At 43.2% G+C, this 19,184-nt stretch overlaps 1 protein-coding gene, 1 long non-coding RNA gene and 1 other non-coding gene across 3 annotated transcripts in view; 2 read left to right on the forward strand and 1 right to left on the reverse strand.

Moving 5' to 3' along the window:
- The first annotated feature begins 1,649 nt into the window (after nt 1-1,649).
- LOC136643405 (small Cajal body-specific RNA 18) lies at nt 1,650-1,734 on the forward strand. The gene has a single exon (XR_010794008.1). It is a non-coding gene; the product is annotated as a small Cajal body-specific RNA 18 (non-coding RNA).
- Nucleotides 1,666-6,331, forward strand: LOC136641546 (uncharacterized). Its single transcript, XR_010793882.1, has 2 exons — nt 1,666-1,845; nt 4,753-6,331. It is a non-coding gene; the product is annotated as an uncharacterized lncRNA (long non-coding RNA).
- Nucleotides 6,332-7,849: 1,518 nt separating this feature from the next.
- MYO5B (myosin VB) overlaps nt 7,850-19,184 on the reverse strand; it is a 206,656-nt gene continuing 195,321 nt past the window's right edge. Inside the window, exons 31-39 of the mRNA XM_066617957.1 lie at nt 18,943-19,036; nt 14,942-15,085; nt 14,281-14,432; nt 13,637-13,726; nt 13,350-13,500; nt 11,474-11,759; nt 10,554-10,728; nt 9,359-9,439; nt 7,850-8,002 (exon numbers count right to left, since the gene is read on the reverse strand). Coding sequence (XP_066474054.1) covers nt 7,850-8,002; nt 9,359-9,439; nt 10,554-10,728; nt 11,474-11,759; nt 13,350-13,500; nt 13,637-13,726; nt 14,281-14,432; nt 14,942-15,085; nt 18,943-19,036 — 1,326 coding nt within the window. The remainder of the gene's footprint in view (nt 8,003-9,358; nt 9,440-10,553; nt 10,729-11,473; nt 11,760-13,349; nt 13,501-13,636; nt 13,727-14,280; nt 14,433-14,941; nt 15,086-18,942; nt 19,037-19,184) is intronic.

A 19,184-nucleotide genomic window follows, 5' to 3' on the forward strand; every position in this document is an offset into this window, starting at 1 on the left:
AGGGAGGGCTGGGCTGGGGGGAGCCCCTGCCCCTCCTTTTCCTTCCTGCTCCCCCACAAGTTTGGTTCATGACCATATATGTGGCCCAAGCATATATGTGTGTGCCACACACATGGTCATGCCGCTGTGGTCTCGTGTGGGTTCTTGCATGGGCATTAGTGGAGCTGGGGCTCCTTGGGTGGCAAGGATTCAGGTGAGTCTGGTTGGGTTCATTAGAGGCAGGGGGATCCAAGGGGGGCCATGGGTGCTTCCCCCCCCCCAAACAGTTGCACTAGTGGGAAGCAAAGGCAGGAGCCAGGGGAATGCCCACCAGGCAGGGCACTGGTGGCTGACAGAGCTGAGTTGGAATCTGCCCAGTAGGTAGATCTGGCCTCCAAGGCTGGGTAGGAGCCTAGGTCTACCTGCTCAGCAAATGGCCACAGAGGCGATCAGCTCAACCCAGAGCCCAGGTCTACCCACCCAGCAAACAGCCACAGAGGACATAAACTCAACTGGGACCCCAGGTTTACCCAGCAGTTAGATCTGGGCTCCCAAGTCCCAGCTGGAGCCCAGGTCTACCCATCTGGTTGACTTGGGCTCTGGAGTAAAGGGAGTGTCCATGCCCCCTTTCCCCAAACACATATACTGGATCCATCCCTGATTAGAGGAGAGGATAAAAACCTTTAGAGAAGGGAACTTTGTTTTCTTCTTGGTGGATGAGACCTAGGGAGTTAGCTTCACTCTGGTGGCATGAGTAAATGAGAGAAGTTAAATTAACTAGTCATTCTGAGGAGCCAGTGAAAGAGTTAGACTGCATTAGATTTTTATCTTTTCTCTTCATCTAGTTCACAAAAGCATTCTGCTTGGGGGAGTCCTGCAGGTTTGTGACTGTGTAGTTTGTGTAACTGTTGTATCTTTAGCCAACTGCATATGGATTGTGCAGAAGCCCCTGTTTTGTTAGTTGTAATAATTAATGGATCTTAATAAACTCTTTGTTTCTTAGTCCTTTTTGTCTGGGTCTCATTGAGGTATCTGGGAACCATTACTCTCTTCCCTTGTAGGGAGTAAAAGAGGAGAGTTAAAGAAAACTCATTAGTTAGTATATGTAATAAGGAAGAGGGATTTAGCCCAGGGAATCCCTCCAGTGATCCTGGTTCTTGGGCTGGTGGCAGCAGGGTAGTTATTAAGGGGTCTTGCCCCCCCCCACCCTGACTAAGGCAGTGAGTGTACTGGAAACAGATGTGCAGTTGCATTTCAGAATGCAACCACCTCCCAAAACACTGTCATGCTTTCAGGATATTGCATTTTCATCATAGGGTTTCCACATTATCCGGACATTTGAGAATATGGATCCTGGTAATTCTACTTTCACAGGGCATTTTCTTTGCCACCTCTGCTTTTGCAGTCCTTACTATTGAGCAGCCCTCCTGCTGGTGATCCCCAGGCCTACCTTTTTAGCTGCTGCTAACATTGCCTCCTTCTTCCATTATTGCAAGTAGGGAAAACAGGCACCTGCACCTCCACAGAAACTGTTAAGAAAGGAGATTTCCTGTCTCCCAGGAAAATTCAGCTGGGAAGGGGGCGGGGTCAGCAGATAGAGAGCAGGAGCGAGAATAGTGTTCCTCATATAATCTGGGGAATGTTCAGGTTCTGCACTTTGTTGCAGTTATTGGTCTGTGATGAATAGCCCACTGCGCAATCTGAGTTCTGTGGAACGGAATGATTACATTGTGCTGACAAAGGCATCTGAGACCAAGAAAATAGCTCTTAAGCCCCCTCCCCCTTGTAACAACTGGCAAAACATGCAGTGCCACGTTAAGCATAGTTCCCCAGAAGTCTGTCTGAAGGTATTCACTCCTAATACAGGTAAGCAAGTGTAGGACTGCAGCCTTACTTTCTGTTAGACAGCTTGTTAGACTTTCTTGCTAGAGCAAATGTACTGCAGACCTGTGAACCAGGTCAGCACAGTTAAGTGGCTTTTTAAAAAACTTCCAAAATATAATCACTAATTCTACATGTGAAGGGCATTAAGCTTTTAAAATGGGAGCTGCCAGCATAATTAAAGAAAAACCCCTTCCCCTGCAGTGCACAAATGCAAATCCAACAACACCTCGTTTATTCCAAAGTATTTATTTCACATTTTTTTATGCACAGATGAATGACAGTGACTATTACAGTCATTTTTTCTATAAACAAAAGGTGCTGTTTACAGATTTGTTCGAAATGGAAAAAAAAGTATTTATCAGCGGTAGTATTTCATTTAAACTCTGACTCATTGTCAAATGTCATTCAAACGCCTTCAGAGCAGCAGCTGAACCATCAAACTGGGGGCGATTAAGTTTTGGTGGGCACACAGCCGACATGAACCCTTTGCTGCTGGGCATGTGCTTTGTTTCTCCTTAACTCAACAGTCTTTACTGTCTGGCATTCACATTCTTTGATCACTTCTATAGTGGAGAATGTTATTAGCTGTTTATACACAAAATATTCATAAAAGATCAGTGAATTTAAATTTGTAGAACTCCCATCACTTTAGGGAAACAGCAGCCAGAGCTAACTTGTGCAGGATATTTTGATTGGCATGGTTACGACAATGAGCTATAATAATCCTATAATCCCAGGTTCTGACCTTTATCATCACTCATAGTATTATAGGTATAGGGCTCTAAGAAATAAGCCCATCTAGTCAATGAAGTGCTGAAAAGAGCAGGTGTATTTGAGTGAATGCATTTTCAGTCATTCTGATGTGGTTGGAAACTTGGAAATCTCACACAGCTTGCATTGGTGGACAGTTGGGCATTGCAAATTCTTACAGGCATGAGTCTTGTGACATCCCAAAATAACTTATCTGAGTAGGTTAGGAAATCAGGGCTGGAGTTTCCCCCATCCCCCATTTTTTCTCTCCAGTGTAAATTTCTACCAGCATTAACCATGGCTACATAGCACATCACCACTGGTATTAATCATGGTGCTAACCAGAGTTCCTCCTTAAATAGGGCTCACTAGCCAGTTTAAAATTTAAATTAAGAGGAAATCTGGTTAGTGTTAATCATGACTGAGATTGGTGATTATGTAATATTTAACTGTGGGTAGGGGTTAACCTGGAGAAGGCTAGAAAGGAAACAGTTCTCATAGCTGGTTTCCCATCTCCTGACAGTAAACAGCTCTTGCGTACAGTGGTCTAAAGACTAACAGATTTTTGGGAATTTGTTAAATAGTTGATGCCTGTTTATCTTTATAGGGTACAAAGCTGACCAGCCTCTCCTTAAGTAATACAGCCTGGTTGGACCCTTTTGCACTAGTGTCCAGTTAAAAAGTTATGGCGATTAATCGATGAAGGAAAGTCCTGTTTGCTAACCAGTTCAACCTTGAAGTTCCATTGAATCAATGCTGACCACAAATTAAATTGTAGACTGACAAAAACAGTCAGTACAAATTGGTGTTTATTTTAAATACAGACCTGTCACTTTTTGCCACCCCCCCTATTTACATACAAAAATAGCCAAACAAAAATGACCAAACTACATTATCATAATGTGTCATTTTGCTCTTATGGGAATCTTATGTAAGATGTTAGTGAAATTAACACATTACAGCAGCAGTGATAGAATACAGATGTATAAGTCACAGTCTCAAGGCAGGCTCTCGTAAGTTATTCACCGATGAATGGAAACAGATAAATGGTTAGCAAGCTGGTGTTATCTGAGGCTTACTCACTGTTCTGTTCTAGTTGATCCTAATGGGTATAAATTGCAGGCAAAGACAGTGGGAACATTTAACTTGCTATCTCTTTGCTGAAGTCACCCAGTTGTCCCATGACTGAGGAATGTCATGTACATATGGCTGAATTCTTGATTTGCTAATTCCACCTCTCAATAAGCTCAGTTTTGAATGCAGAATTGTGCTGATAATAGAGGTGTCTTCCTGGCATCTTTAATAATGGATTCATGTTCCTGATGTTTCCAGGTTAGCAAAGGGCTATGTGTGTAGGCAATTGTTGCCTGTGGAATTGTCAGGGCTTTATGGAAATTTGGCAGTTTCCCACATTGAACCTTGAGAAGGTGCTTTTAGATTTGGATGGGGATGCTTAAAAAAAAGATGCTTGTAGAAAAGCAAGTTAAGCTCTGAAGCACATGTGGATCTGGCTCATGTGCTCTGCTCGACTCCAGCTACTGTTTACTGTGTTTCCTTCACAGACTTTTAAACGTGTCCACATCAATTTCCAGCTTCACCTGCCTGCATACTGATCCACAGGCTATTTTTGGTGAGGTTTTTCCTGTACCCCTAACAGGTCTTTAAACCAGTGATTGAGAGTAACGGTGAAAAGGCACACAGTGGAAATATACAGAACTTATTCAGAAACAATGGAAGAGAAAGATGAAATAAATGACACCATCCACCTCTTTGAACTGTGCTAAAGCGCTTTAAATCAAAATAGATATGGCTGATTAGAAAGAGCTAGAGAGAAGAGGCATGTCTGTGTATGGCGATACAATTGGCTTTTTAAAAGTTCCAAGATATCTTAAAAACTGGTAACATAAAAATTACATACATTGAAGATATTTAACATGAAATGCCAAGTTGCAGATAAATTAAATAGTACGGATATTTACTCAGTTCTTTCCCCCCTTCTATACTAACAGTTTGAAGATTTTTTTTTAAATATACATAGATACAATACATAGTATAAATTAATTTATTTGCAGTGCTGTAGTGAAATACCATTATCTCTGGAGAAGTGTCAGTCATGTTTTGTGATTTTTCTGTTCCCAGTACAAGCGGGCTCCGCAGCTCCCTGTCATTTCACCGGCCTGATCAGAATTATATTCCACAACACATTTGGAAACTGTGCAGCGATTGAGTGGCAGCTGGAGACATTTTCACGCATTAATCAATTGGATTCACAGAAAACGGTGACTTCAGTGAAAAACTGTATATTCAACTGGAAAGAAACCACTGCGGCAAGAAGAAAGATGTGTGGCAAGGACAGAGAGAGAATAATGGGCTTGTCAGGTTGGAGGCAGTAGCATAGCTGGGGAGGGAACAGCGCGGTAAGTATTGTAGGTGCCACAGCATGCCTTGAAACTGGCCACTTCCACTCACTGTCCGAGCCATTGGGGCAGCAAATTATTGCAAATTTGGTGAGTGCCTGAGCAATGCTGTCACTGCCCCCAACTCTTGACAGTGAGTCGGAGGGGGTGCTTACATTGCAGAGCCTGTAATACTTACTGTACCACCCCCCTCTGGCTAGGCAATCTTCATTCTAGTAAGGATAGCGCTGACAGGGGTGGGTCCTTCACCTACTTAATTTACTAGGCAGATCATTGCCAGCCACAAGCTCTGTAGTGCTTTGTTCCGACAGTAGTTTGCTGCATGTGAGACATTGCAAAAGAAAGGGGCAAATTTGGTATGAAAAGTTCCTGATTTCCATGCTTAAGCAGGGACATGAAAAGCCTTAGGATTACTGGCTGAGGCTACCACAAGTGCCATAAGACTGGCCAGAATTTAACTGGGCACATTTGGCAGGGGCCAAAGAAAAAGAAGAAAAAAATTGGAGAAAAAACCAATGGCATTGCAGAACTTAAATTTAGATTGACTTTTGGGAGGCTGGTCCAGTTATGGTTCTTAGTTTATTCTTTTACTGTGTATTAATTTAAGAACATGAAGAGTCACACTGGAGCCACAGAATCAAGTTCTGCCTAAAATTCCTTTCTAGACTACAACCTGCAATTGACAACAAGCAATTTTTATGTACTGAAGTGTTGCTGCACCATACAAATAAGCACATGCACTACTGTTGAATGAAAGGAGGGATTGTTTTGTCTACAAGGTGACTCTGAGATGGTGTGTCTGTGCACTGGCACATTTAAGGGCTCAATACTGCAAGGGGGGGTAATAAGCGATGTGGCCTGAATCAGCAATCCTCCTAAATGCAGACTGCTGAACTTTTGAAGAAAACAGTGACTCCTGGGGCTAATTATCCGTTTAAAAGCAGGCAGGTGCCCCAGTTCTTTCTTGAGTTGGGTTAGAATGTTCCAAGGTTGATCCATTAGTGAGGCTGCATTCTGTTCCAAGGAGGATGCTTTTGCAAGCTAAGTATTTGATTCATGGTAACCAAACTTAGTTTGAAAATGACCCTTGGGCTTGTTAAAAGCACTCTTATCAGAGATCTGCTGCCACAAGAGATACAAAGGGGAAGAACCTAAGGACTATTTTAGTAGAACTAAGCAGTTTGAAAAGACCCTTCCATCAATTTTAGACTGGACTAGCACCTGAAACAAACCTCTCCATTGTATTTATCAGCTAATCAACTCTAAGCTGCCACCGTAAAATTACAAAATGATGAATTCTGTATTTGTCTCTATGGGGTTTTTATTGATTGACTTCTGACTGTTGCCACTATCTCACCCAGCTGCCAGCTAAGTGCTACACATTTGGACATTCCAGTGATTTTGAGAGCAAGTCATGTTAAAATACATCTGCTACTCCCAATTATTCTTAATGTCCAAGTTGGGAAGACTGTTGACATTAGTTTTGAAACCCACCTTGGGTCAAATATTTGAAAAGCTGTCTGATATGGGTAAATCAGCCCATTGATAGGAACCTGGGGCCTATAGTGTTAATAAGGAAATAAATTTATTTTCTCCCACACATAGTTGTTTGTTTTAAACAATGCTGACAAAGGGATGAGGTAATCAGTGCTAGTATCTCACTCTAGTTGGAACCAGTGTTTTGCTACCAGATGCAGTGTGGTATCCACATGTGTTTCCATGTATGAATGCATGACAGGCAATAGCGCCCTCTATAACTGGCCTGAAAACTTGCTAAACTCCCCAGTTTGGTTGAACATGCCTTCCATGTCAGTGCTCAACCAAGCCTGCACCAGAGTGGCAGTGACCAAGAAACTCAGACCTCTGTTTGGCACAGTGAGTAGTTCAGTCATACCACTGGTGTGTTGCAAGTGCTCTACTATTGTGCTGGCAAAGGATCACCCTCTTTTGTGAAGTAAGATGCATTCTGCACCACAATTACAGTAAACTGCTATCACCTCGCAGCTGTCACTGACTAAAGACACACCAGGCCATCAACTGCTACTGAACTTGCCTCTGGAATGGCTGGAATAATTCATAGCCTGTAGTGGAAATCCTAATCATGGGATTGGTGTCACAATGGTTTTCAGACCCACAACTCCCCCTTTCTCAGCTGTTGCAGAAATATTCATATGGAAAAAATATGGCTATTTGCTATACTGGTAGTGGCCAGTCTTAGCTTATATATAGAAAGCAGCTACTTTCTCAAGCCCCTTGTACAACTACAGTATAGTACTATCTTTTTCCAATTAGCTTCCTGTCAAACTATAAGATTGGCCTAACGCAACTTTTATTTCCTGAACAGATCATTGTAAAGTACAGGGTACGTACTGAATGCTTCCCGGTACGTACGAATCACAATAATCAACAATAAGAAGCTGTAAGACAACTGAAGCTTCTTTTTGTTATTTTGAGATAAATTACAGCGGTCAAAAACTTCTATGAAAATCAAAATGGATAACTCACCAATGCTGGCACTTTAACAGCAGCTCGGAGACATTATTAAAACATGAAGATCTCATGGAGTACAACCCCCTCCACTTTTATTTCAAGTATTCTTAGCCACAAAAGCTATTCCGCCCTCCCCCTTCCACCACAAAACCTCATACAAACCAAAACGCATCCGACCAAAATCCAAGATTCATTTCTTGCACGGTTTGGGTTGCACAAAAGGGTACTGGTTCTTTAACAAGTTGTTTGGTCCACATCTGGAGAGATTCTTAGCCACTTTTGTTTTTTGCTTCGTGGGGAAATTGGGCTGGAAGTCAATAGAGGTATCTTCAAACTCTATTAAGGAATTCCAGACTGAGAGAAGCCGGGATGTGAATCGAGTCCATGGTCAGAGAAGAAGGGGTGAATGGAAACAAAACAGGGAACATGTACTTGAAGTCTAAAAGAAGCTGTGGAGGATCGTTTCGCTCTTGCAAATGTGCCTTTGAGAAAAGGGAAAGAAAAAGAGAAGTGTCGGGGATTGAAAATTCCAGAGACAAAATGCGAGGTACCCAGTTTGGAACACATGCAGAGGAAGCAAGCTGGCTCTGGATAGCAGTTGGGATGCAGGTGGTAGGAGAATTAGGTTTAAATTATCTACCCAAGCTGGATCAGTGGTTTTATACTGAAGGCACTGTCCTCCACTCTGCCATTAGGAAGGCTCCGTATATGAAATTTTGTGACATGATAACCTGGTTTCTGTGCCCCCTTCCCCAAAGCTCTGTATTAGTCAAGCAGATCTGGAGACATTTGCTTATTTCCATAATTTGTTCTGCTCCTACAAATAGCATCCTCACTGCAGGCTCTTTAGCTACTGACCAACACTAAGGATGGGTATTTTGCAAGTATCGATATAAACCTGAAGAACACAAACAGGGAGAAGCCCACCCCTCAGCAGTATATCACATGCTTTGGATGCAGGAGATCCCATGCCGAGTTCCTGGCATCTTCAGCTAAGATCTCAGATTGCAAGGCTGGGAGATCTTTGAGAGCCACAGATTTTAAAAAAAGAAAAGTAGCACTGGGCTGGACAGATTAAATTGTATGAGAGCATTAAGGCAGTTGCATATGTTTAGCACTATCTAGCCTGGTAGGAGGAGAGGAACTTTTGTCCCATCCAAAAGAAATGCTTTCGAATCAGCTTGATGCATTCAGGGCCTGAGTTTAAGGGCCTGGCTTTAAACTCTCTGCTTGATTCCGCACTGTTGCCTTCAGCGGCACTGGGACTAGCATCATCATCATCATCATAAACTTTATTTATACCCCGCCCTTCTCCCCAAAGGGACCCAGGGTGGCTTTCAACAGGTTAAAAACATATTAAAACAATATTAAAAAAAACAGATAAAAACATTAACATATTAACAAATATCATAAAAACAGTAATCAGATAAAAAAATCAGGTAAAAGGAGCATAGAACAGCAGATCATAGGAATCGGGCCTGTAAAAAATACTAAGAGATGTAGAAAAAGATGTTTAAAAAGATGTTAAAAAGGCCATGAACTCAGACGGCTTGTTTAAACAGAAGGGTCTTCAGGCCCCGCCGAAAAGTCTCAAGAGAGGAAGCCATTCTTAAGTCAAGGGGAAGGGAGTTCCATAATGTTGGTGCCACTACTGAGAAGGCCCTATTTCTTGCAGCTGCCCCACGTACCTCCCTAGGCGGCGGCACTTGTAAAAAGGCCTTCTCTGATGACCTAAGAGGACGAGCCGGATTGTACGGAAGTAGGTGGTCCCTAAGATATCCTGGCCCAGAGCAGTGGCTTAGACATGCATACTCCCCCCTTCTCCCTGCAGAACTCACCTGAATGTTTCTGATGAAGGCTACTGTCACTCGTTCTTCAAACTCATTCACAGGAGTGTAGAGGTTGAGAATTTTTACGATCTGTGCAGGAAAGATAAGATGGTTTATAGGAGGCATGCAGGATCTTAACAAGGCAGAGCATGGTACCAGCCCTATAGCATAGAAATGCTTCTATCTCTTTCTTTCTAGCCCTGCTTTTCACTTCATGGGAAGAGGAACTAAGGGACCGAACTGCGGAGGTGGGGGAGGAGACATGCAGGGAAGAGTTGGACAGGTGGGTGCTTAATCATTGCAGCCTTTGCAAATCCCCGCACCTCCATTCAGCATGGTATATACCTCCCTCCCACAAGGCAGCCTCTGGAACTGGAAATAAACCTGGCTGAAGCAAAAATGACAGGAATGCCAGGAATGGGAGGGAGGGTTGAAAATTTCAGGAACGCAGCCATTGAGGTAAGAGATTTAGGTTGTCATTTGAATTGAGGATGACCTACGTTCAAATCCCTCAAAGATCACCGAGTCTCACCTTGGGACACTGGGGATCATGGCCCCTGTACCTCCTGAGGCCAGGATTGCAGAATGCCACTCCCCAATGACTTGACTGTGCCCCCCCCCCACTGGGGGCCTTTAAAGTGTGCCCTGAAGGCCCCTGCATTGGGAGAGGAAGGTGGTAGATGGGGGTGAGGAAGGCACGGCCCCCGCACAGGTGTGGTGCCCAGAGGTATTTGCCCCCCTTTACCATCTCTAAGTATGTCAATGCCTTGGGCTAGTTACACACACACACACTCTCTGTGTGTGTGTTTGATCTCTCTTGTGTGGAGAGAGGGAGGCTTGTGTCTGATCTTTGTCTTGTGTCTGAACCCCTGCTAACTGGGTAGAGGCACTTTCTTCAAGTGAGTGCTCCTCTTTCTAGCGGGGAGGGGGGAGTAACTGGCCCGACTCACCCCAGCAGTGTCTTTTCTAGTGACTGTCTGCTCGTGTTATTTTGCATCTTTATAGACTGTGAGCCCTTTTGGGACAGGGAGCCATTAGAGCCATTAGTTATTTGATTTTTCTCTGTAAGCTGCTTTGTGAACTTTTTTGTTGAAAAGCGGTATATAAATACTGTTGTTAATCATGATCATCATCATCATCATCTTTTACTTGTTGCCTTGAGAGATAGGACAATTGGCCCATAAACAAATAAAAGCACTTTTACCTGTTGTGTGGTGAGGGATGTGCATAAGGAACATATTGCCTCAGCGTCTTCGGGGGTTTTCTTTTTCAGCTGTAGGAGCTGAGCGGCCTGAATCAGAGGTTCCATGGTCTCCGCAGCCCCACTTGAGTGCAAGTTCTTTCCCCGCAACCATTCCTCTAGCTGGCTGATGTTAAACCTGGATTCAAGAGAAAGGCATGAGTTAAAATCAGTATATCTGACAGCAAGTTACTTTGGAAGTTTGCTGGAAGGACTTGAGATTTCTATTGCACAAAAATGATCTCTTCTGATGGAGGATCCTAAGAGATTTTTCCAGCATGGTTCAATGGCAGGAGAACTAGATTCGAGTATGGGTTCAAATCCTGCTTCAGCCATGAATGGACTAAAGTGGGTCTTGACCAGACAGATTTTGGATTAAGTTCATACCAGGATGTTTGGCTTGCATGGGTGAATGAGCCATGACAGATCAAACCCCCATAGACGGAGCTTTCTTTCTGTATTTCCTCATGCCACTTAACACAGATGACTTTTCAGTGGAGTCAGTTTACCCACTCAGATTCAAATGATGAAAAATAAAAGTGACATGCATAGAGGTGTGAAACAGCCTTCAGTATTCAACCCTGTTTCCATGACTCCAGACTTGGTTGGTACCCATCTTTTTTGTTTGATTCTTCTACATTCCCTGCAGGACCTGACTATCCTGGTCTGCGTTGCATTATGGACTGGAACGGAGACAAGCAAACAGGTGTGAATCTGCTGCTGGGGATTCTATCATCTCCCCTGGGGATGGAGTGGTGTTAACTTAAGTGCCTCCTAAACCATTCTGCTCCTCCTTCCGATAAATATGGTAATGGACTGCTGTCATACTGGGAAATGCACCCACAGTCTTGAAGGGCTGCGGGTAAGCCAGGCTTGATCCCTACCTGAGCTGCATGCCTGTGCTCCAGGAACAGACATCCTTCCTCAGTAGCAGGTTGTTCAGGGCCACAGCGTTGATCATATAGAAGAGCTGCTTAAAGACCTGCTGGATGATCTCGGGGTCAAGCCCTTGGTCGCACATGGCACTGTGAAATGTGTTCAGCTGACGGATGATTGCCTCCAAGCTGTATGAGTTGTCACCGTCCCCTGTGCTGGAGGTCCGCTTCCGGTAACCCATTGGCTTAACGCCTGACAGGCCCTGGATACTCTCATTTTCCAACACCGCAGTCACTGGAAGAAAAAGAGCCAACTAAGTATGCCAAGAAAGCTGCGAGGGTAGCCTGTATGCGGAGTTTTTCTTAATACCCAAAGCCAACTGCAAAACTCTGCCTGTCCCTGAATTGCTTTAGATTACTTGCACTTTTGTCTCATAATCGGATAGCAATGGGCTGTTCTTTTAGAGACAAACAAATGCAGAGCTTTGGTGGCCTAGGGGGATTGATGAGAGCCAGGAAATTTCTCGGGCATTCAAGCCAGCACCAAGAGGGACTTCCTTTGTCATGACAATTTTTCTGCCATTGACATATGGAGGATAATTTTACTTAGAATTCCTCTTGCGCTGGTGTGTTGGGAAGAATTAATTAGCTAATGGCTATAAACACTAAAATACTGTGGCATAATAAGAAGGGTTAGAACTCAATTAACACACTGTAAAAATTACAACATGCTCCTGTGCAGAGGTATAATCAATTCATGCTATAGCCTCTAGTGTACCACTTGAATTAGTCCCATGTTTAAAGGAACTCGCTTAGGGAAAAAGGGGAAGTGAAGAAAGAAAGAATCAAATCCTAGAACATGGAAGAAGGGTAACTAGTGGAAGAAGAGAGCCCTGGTATTGGGTGCTGGCTTCAGCATGGAGAATCTTGGGTGCTTGTGGGTAGTCTGTGTGTGTGTATTTAGTTCCTAGCCCTTGTGACTGAAAAAATGCACAGGTAAAGCTTGGTGACATCTCAGGAGCCAGTAAGGGCATTCCTATGGTGTGGGTTACTATGGAAGAATGAATTGCACAGGCCTACAAAATTGAGGGTCAGAAAAGTTTTTCCCAAACTTTATGGTGGTTTGATATGAATTTGGGGTGCCGATTCCAAAAATGGCATCCGTTTTGCCCTATCATGTCTAGTTTTGGAGACACGGCATAGCCTCATTAGTGAATGGTTCAAGCAGCTTCCTCATGAGGAAGCCTACACCATGGCTTCCTCATGAGGAAGCTGCTCGAACCATTCACTAATGAGGCTATGCTGTGTCTCAAAAACTAGATGTGATAGGGCAAACAGATGCCATTTTTGGAATCGGCACCCCAAATATACCCAGGAATTGGTGTAACGTTTAAGGAAGCAAAATGCGTGCTGGCCTGTGTTATCATTGAATTACGGGGAAAGCTGTAGGCATTGATAATTCATTTCAGATGCCTGCCAGCCTCCAATACAGATTCATTCTCTAAAATCCACACAGATATTCAGTTCCAACATGATATTTTCTGCATGCATGCCACCACAGAAACAGTTCAAAAAGCATGTGTGGGTGAAAATCCATGTTTCCATTTACCTTACATGAAGGTAAAGAACATCAAGTACTTTGCAATGGGAACAAACTACAAAGAAATGCTTCTCTGCAAACCCTGTTGAAAAGAATGGGATATGTACAAGAATGTGTTTGGGAGCTGTGCCCACTGACTGGATGGCATCCTTCACCCAGAACATTATGGATATGGTCTGCATCTCTTAAATTTCATGTTCCAGTTGAATTCAGAGTAAGGGGAGTGTGAATGTGAGTTCTCCTATGCATCACAAGGTTGAGTTCAATGTGGTTGTTGCCATTCACCTATCATGGGCTGCAAGACGCCTTCTGCAATTTTAATGAGCTGCTGGTAGATCTGAATGGAGAGATCGCTCAGGACCTGGCGATACTCGGTGAGGTCAAAGTTCTTCAGACAGTGCTCATTCTGCTTTGCGGTGTTCTGAGTCATAAAACCCTAAAAAAGAGAGAGCAACAGAAGACAAGCAATTTAGCTGGAATTAGTCTGAGTTTATCTTGATAAAGCATCACACATGTTAAATGTTGGCATAGTAAACAAAAGTAACTGGTGGCAGAACACATGGAGCGCTCACCGTATCTCCGCTGTATTGCTTCAGACAGTGTAGAAGGCGACAGGTGTTAGCCAGCCAAAATGATGTCATCTCAAAGTCATCATTGTGCTTCTGTGAAAAATGCAAAATAAATGAGATGAGAGTTTTGTGGACAGATTGTTACAGAAAGACTTGTTTCCTAGAGTCAGGCAGTCTTACAAGCCAGTCTTACAGGCAGATTGGCTATACTTTTGCTGCAGAAATACCAAATTCTACAGGCAGATTGGCTACACTTTTCCTGCAGAAATACCAAATTCTACTGCCATTTACACACACTTGCCCATGCTGAACCACTCAGGAAGGAGTGTTAGACCTCATGTACGATGACAATAAAGAAATAAGGAGCAGAACTATATCTTGCAATTGTCAGGACTGGAAATGTCAGGGTCTAGCAAACAGACAGTTTCAAAAGCACCATCAGCTGCAATATGGTAGTAAAAACAAGCATGGAAGACCTAGAACATCTAAGGAACCACCTGCATGGGGATAAGAGGTTCTGAGTCCAGCCTTTGGTTTCATTTAGTCTTCAAAGAGGCTCCAAGCATTCTTAGGGTGGAAGTTCTGTGCCACTTTAAGCTCCTATAGCCCGAATTTTACAATGTTCAGAACAAATCTGAAAATTTTACCTTTAATACTTTTTTAACACCATTGATGGTAGAGGTAAGCAAGGAGTGTACTTTAAGGTCATCATTAATGTAGTCTGCATGCCTGATGCACATGTAGAGGATGTAGGCAGGAAGACAGGGGACTGTGGCAGAGACAGTTTGGGGCTTCAGATCTGTAAGCAGGAGAGAAAATTCTATTTCATAACAACCTTACATTTTAGCAGCATGGAAACAATACATAGAAACAATGATGGTGTCTAACTGATTTCATTTACTAACTGATGACAATTAAATTGCAAAATTACTTCCATTAAATGATGTCGCAAACATAAACGTAAGAGCTACACAAAAAAGCACCCTCATTTAGCAATAGAAGTATGTGCATTGTGGATGCCCCTAAAGCTGTTTAGGTAAATTAATGTTTATTGTATTCAGAAGAACAAAGGCACATGAAATTCGCAAAGAGTTGATGGCAAAATATGGTGAACCAAGGGGTGGTCTTTGTGGTCTCAAAGATAAAAGCCACTGAGCTACGACATAACTAACCAGGCTAACAACTAAAGCGAGAGCATTTATCTGTTTTAAATTATGTTTTTAACCTGTTGTAAGCTGCCTTGAGTCCCTTCGGAGGGAAAGGCGGGGTAAAAATAAAGTTATTATTATTAATTATTATTATTATTACCTGTAATGAGATTTCGGATGAGTAGTGGCTCATCTTCTTTGTAATATTCCAACATTCCCTGAAACTCTTTCTCCTTCCTTTGGACAGTGACCTGCCGGGTGAGTTCCTGCCTTTGCTTTCCCGTTTGTACACTGTCTTGATTTGCTGTGAATGAGAGAGCAGCTGAATATCACTAAGATACTTTACAGATGAGCTAAAGCAGTAGCCTTCAAAGACCAAAAGATGTCCACGTTGACTTCAGTGGTTTGGTCCATTTTGAATTGGTGATTTCTGAGAAGAGGTTAACATTGGGGTAATGGAGGTAATTCTCTTGATAACGTTGAGGTCTAAGGTTGAGCAGACCACAGTATTGTGCCTTACTCCTCACCCTCTCTCACATGAATTTTTCCTGTCCAACTTAACTATACTTAAATGCTACACTGGCACGGAAGATACCCTTAACTACATTTTCTTAGCATACTTAAAAGACATCTATCCCACCCTCCTATTTAAACAGCCCCCAAGGAGGCTTACATAACCAATTTAAAACGTATCAAAAACAAACAGTGAGCAGTAAATGAATTAAAACAAATTAAACTGGAGAAACAGACAGTAGTGCAAACACTGAATAGAAAAATAGTTACAACTCATTGACTTTAACTGCTGCAAACAGCTCAGGAAAAAAAAATGATGGATTTGGTCTAGACCATAAACAAGAGCTCAGCAAATTTGCTATTGGAAATCCATCACTGGGGTGCTAATACAGAAGAGCCCCTCTTTCCTGCCTAACTTCTGAAGGTGTGGTACCCAGGGAAAGGACATGTTAACTGATGGGGAAGTTCATATAAAGTGGTCCTTTGATGCCTGGGTCCCAGACCATTTAGGGCTTCCTAGGTTAAAATCAGAACTTTGAATTGTGCCTGTCAGTGCTGGTGTAACACACACCACATGCTGGCACGTTGATTCTTAGTTGTCTCCACATCAAAAACTAGCAAGTCAAAGGAAAGCAGGCCTCTCCTTGAGGACAGGGTAGCTTCCATCAGCAGGCAATATATTGTGGTATGAAGCAGCATTCTGTTTTGTGTGTCCCCCTGCTCTCTGAAGTGGTATAACAGGATACAAGTGGACCACCTTATCTACTGTTTTCAAGAACTAGGCGTCAGCCACATCGTTGCAAACAGCAGCATGTGGGCCCCAGTGGCTTTGTCTCTTGTCTTGCTCTCTACTGCTTGCAAGAAAGAGCCTTCTTCACCACCTCTCTCTGGACTGAAGGGACTTTTAAAAAAGCATAAAAACACAAGAAGAGACCCACTGGATCAGGCCAAGGGCCCATCTAGTCCAGCTTCCTGTATTGCACAGTGGCCAACCAGATGCCTCGGGAAGCGCAGAAGTCAACAAGGTATTTGCATCCTATACTTCCTTGCATCTGGCATTTAGGAAGCCCACTTCTAGAACCAGGACGTTGCACAAACCTATTATGGCGTGCGATGAACTTTTTCTCTAGAAATTTGTCCAATCCTCTTTTAAAGGCATCTAGGCCAGAAGCCATCATCACATCCTGTGACAAGGAATTCCACAGGCTAATCACACACTGGGTAAATAAATATTTTCTTTTGTCTGCTCTAATTCACTCAACATTCAATTTTAGTGCATGTTCTCCGATTCCCTGCACATGCCTGATCTCGGAAGCTAAGCAGGGTCAGGCCTGGTTAGTACTTGGATGGGAGACCACCTGGGAATACCAGGTGCTGTAGGCTTATACCATAGTCTTTCGAGACTGAAGGTTGCCAACCATTTCTCTGATTCTGGTGTTGTTTGACAAGGTGAAGAACACTCCTCTATCCATCCCATGTTCTCTGATTCCCTGCATGTTCTCTGATTCCCTGCACATGCCTGATCTCGGAAGCTAAGCAGGATCAGGCCTGGTTAGTACTTGGATGGGAGACCACCTGGGAATACCAGGTGCTGTAGGCTTATACCATAGTCTTTCGAGACTGAAGGTTGCCAACCATTTCACTGGTTCTGGTGTTGTTTGACAAGGTGAAGAACACTCCTCTATCCATCCCATGCATAATTTTGTATGTCTCAATCATGTCCCCCCCACCCCAGGTGCCTTTTTCCTAGACTGAAGAGCCTGAAACGCTGTAACCTTTCTCCCCAGCCCACTAATCCTTTTGGTCACTCTCTTCTGCACCTTTTCCAGTTCCACGATATCTACCAGAAAGTGAGCCCCACTGAATCCTGAGCGTTACTTCTTGACAAACACACCTAGAACTGGGCTTTCTGAGTGGCAAAGGTGATGGTGATGATCAGGCTCCCCATCACCTTCGCTATGGCTTGGATACTATCATGTAGCTCCTTGTTGTGCCACACTGTGTAATGAGAGGATTCAGGTCACTGGCATTACCACCCGCCACAACCCACACGCCTGCTGCTAAGTATTCAATATTAAGCCCTGACTCTCTAGACTTCTGCCTTATGCTTAGCGATGCTGTAATTATTAGACAAACCTGCTCTATTCACAGCAAAAAAGAACCCAAGAAGATGGTCCAAGAAGATGGTGAGAATCCTGATATTTTAGAAACATTATCATCACCACTTTGGCAAGCATTCATGGAAAAGCATTCATGGCAAATGGCCACTGCGGCCCCCTGGTGAGTTTCACTGTCGTGACACTTATTAACAAAATGGCTATTAAGACCCAATTCAAATAATGTGGTGACTTGTCACTTTGATGCGCATAAATTACAGTGATGAGAGCCATCTGCACCAGCTGCTGTTACAGAATCCCCCCCCCCCCGTTCATTGGACTTAATTTCATTTAATGACCAGCTTTCTGCAACCATTCCTTAGGATCAAAGCCTGCTGTAGCTAATCATTCTGTCAAGTTGCCGAGATAAAGAGAATTGTGGGGTTGCACAGATGCCTTCTTTCCACGTCCCTTCCCTGTTGAGGAGTTCTGGCACCACTGCAGATATATACAGTACAGGTTTCCCTTGAAAGTCACAATTTACACCACAAGTACCAGCAGGTGGAGCATCTCCCTCTTGATACTGATGGTTCCAAAACTAAAAAAGGCCTGGGCCCCAAAACAGCTGTAGACCACAAGGAGGCACCAATAGAACTGTGTTTAAATCATTCCAGCCACTGTCCTTTCTAGTGGGTAGGTTTGCAGAATTGAACAGACAAGTGCAAGACCGCAATGACTGGCTGAAGCCTCATATCCCTGTATCCACGTATCCCGAGCGAACAAGTGGCTTTGAATCTAGGGCTCCTCACAGCGCCTTCACCCTATGCAGAGCTCTCCTTAGGTACAGTTCAAACATAATTTTGAACATTTAATTATAGCCACAGTTTAATAGCCATGGTTTAATGCTATGTGAATGAGCTTGATGGAGCCATGTCCCCCCTTTCCTTGACTCTTGCACACGGGTGTGTGTGTGTGTGTGTGTGTGTGTGTGTGTGTGTGTGTGTGTGTGAGAAAGCTTTGCCTTCATTTTTGAACATCTCCCTGCTTCCCATTGCCCATTCACTCAGGTGACTACAATTTGTTAACTATGGTTAATTAGTTCTAATTATAGTATGTTAAAAAAAAAGTTTTCCAAGTTTGTACGCAACTTGGATTTGCAGTTTGTTCCTAAAGTAAAAGCAGAAGTTTTCACCTTCTTGCATGCATGAATTGGGGGGATGGGGGGACGGGACAGCAAATCATCTGAAACCATGCGATATCCTTTTGATCTACATCCTAAAGGGGTAACAGCTGCTGTAGCTTCATAGTACTTAACACAGAGAAGGAACTTCTGTTGGTTTAAATACTTTTCAGTTACACCAAATTCTTTGTTCTGCAGAATAGAATGATGATTTATAGAAGTGTTTAAAAACGCTGTTATTTTACTCAGAAGCAAGCCCATCAAGTTCAGTAAGACTTAGGCTGTAATCCTATCTTAAAAGAACTAAACATCTCTAATGATTTATTACATACTCAGCTGTGAAGAGAGGGCAGGATCAGAAACCACCCTTACCTTCGTAATCTTGGACTTTCTTCACATAAATCTTGAGCTGTTTTTTCAGCTTTCTTTCATTCTTTTCTAGTTTTTCAACCAGCTCTTTCAGATCCTGAAAGGTAGCAATGACATCCATCCTGAGTCAAACAGCTTTATTTGGGTTACAGCAGTATGCATTTTGAATACAAGGACAGGTTTACAAATTTGATTTAACCCACACTTAAACACAACATCCACTAGCAGGTGGGAGGAAAGCACTG

This window comes from Tiliqua scincoides, chromosome 2 (assembly GCF_035046505.1).
Source record: "Tiliqua scincoides isolate rTilSci1 chromosome 2, rTilSci1.hap2, whole genome shotgun sequence".
Classification (NCBI taxonomy): Eukaryota; Metazoa; Chordata; class Lepidosauria; order Squamata; family Scincidae; genus Tiliqua; species Tiliqua scincoides.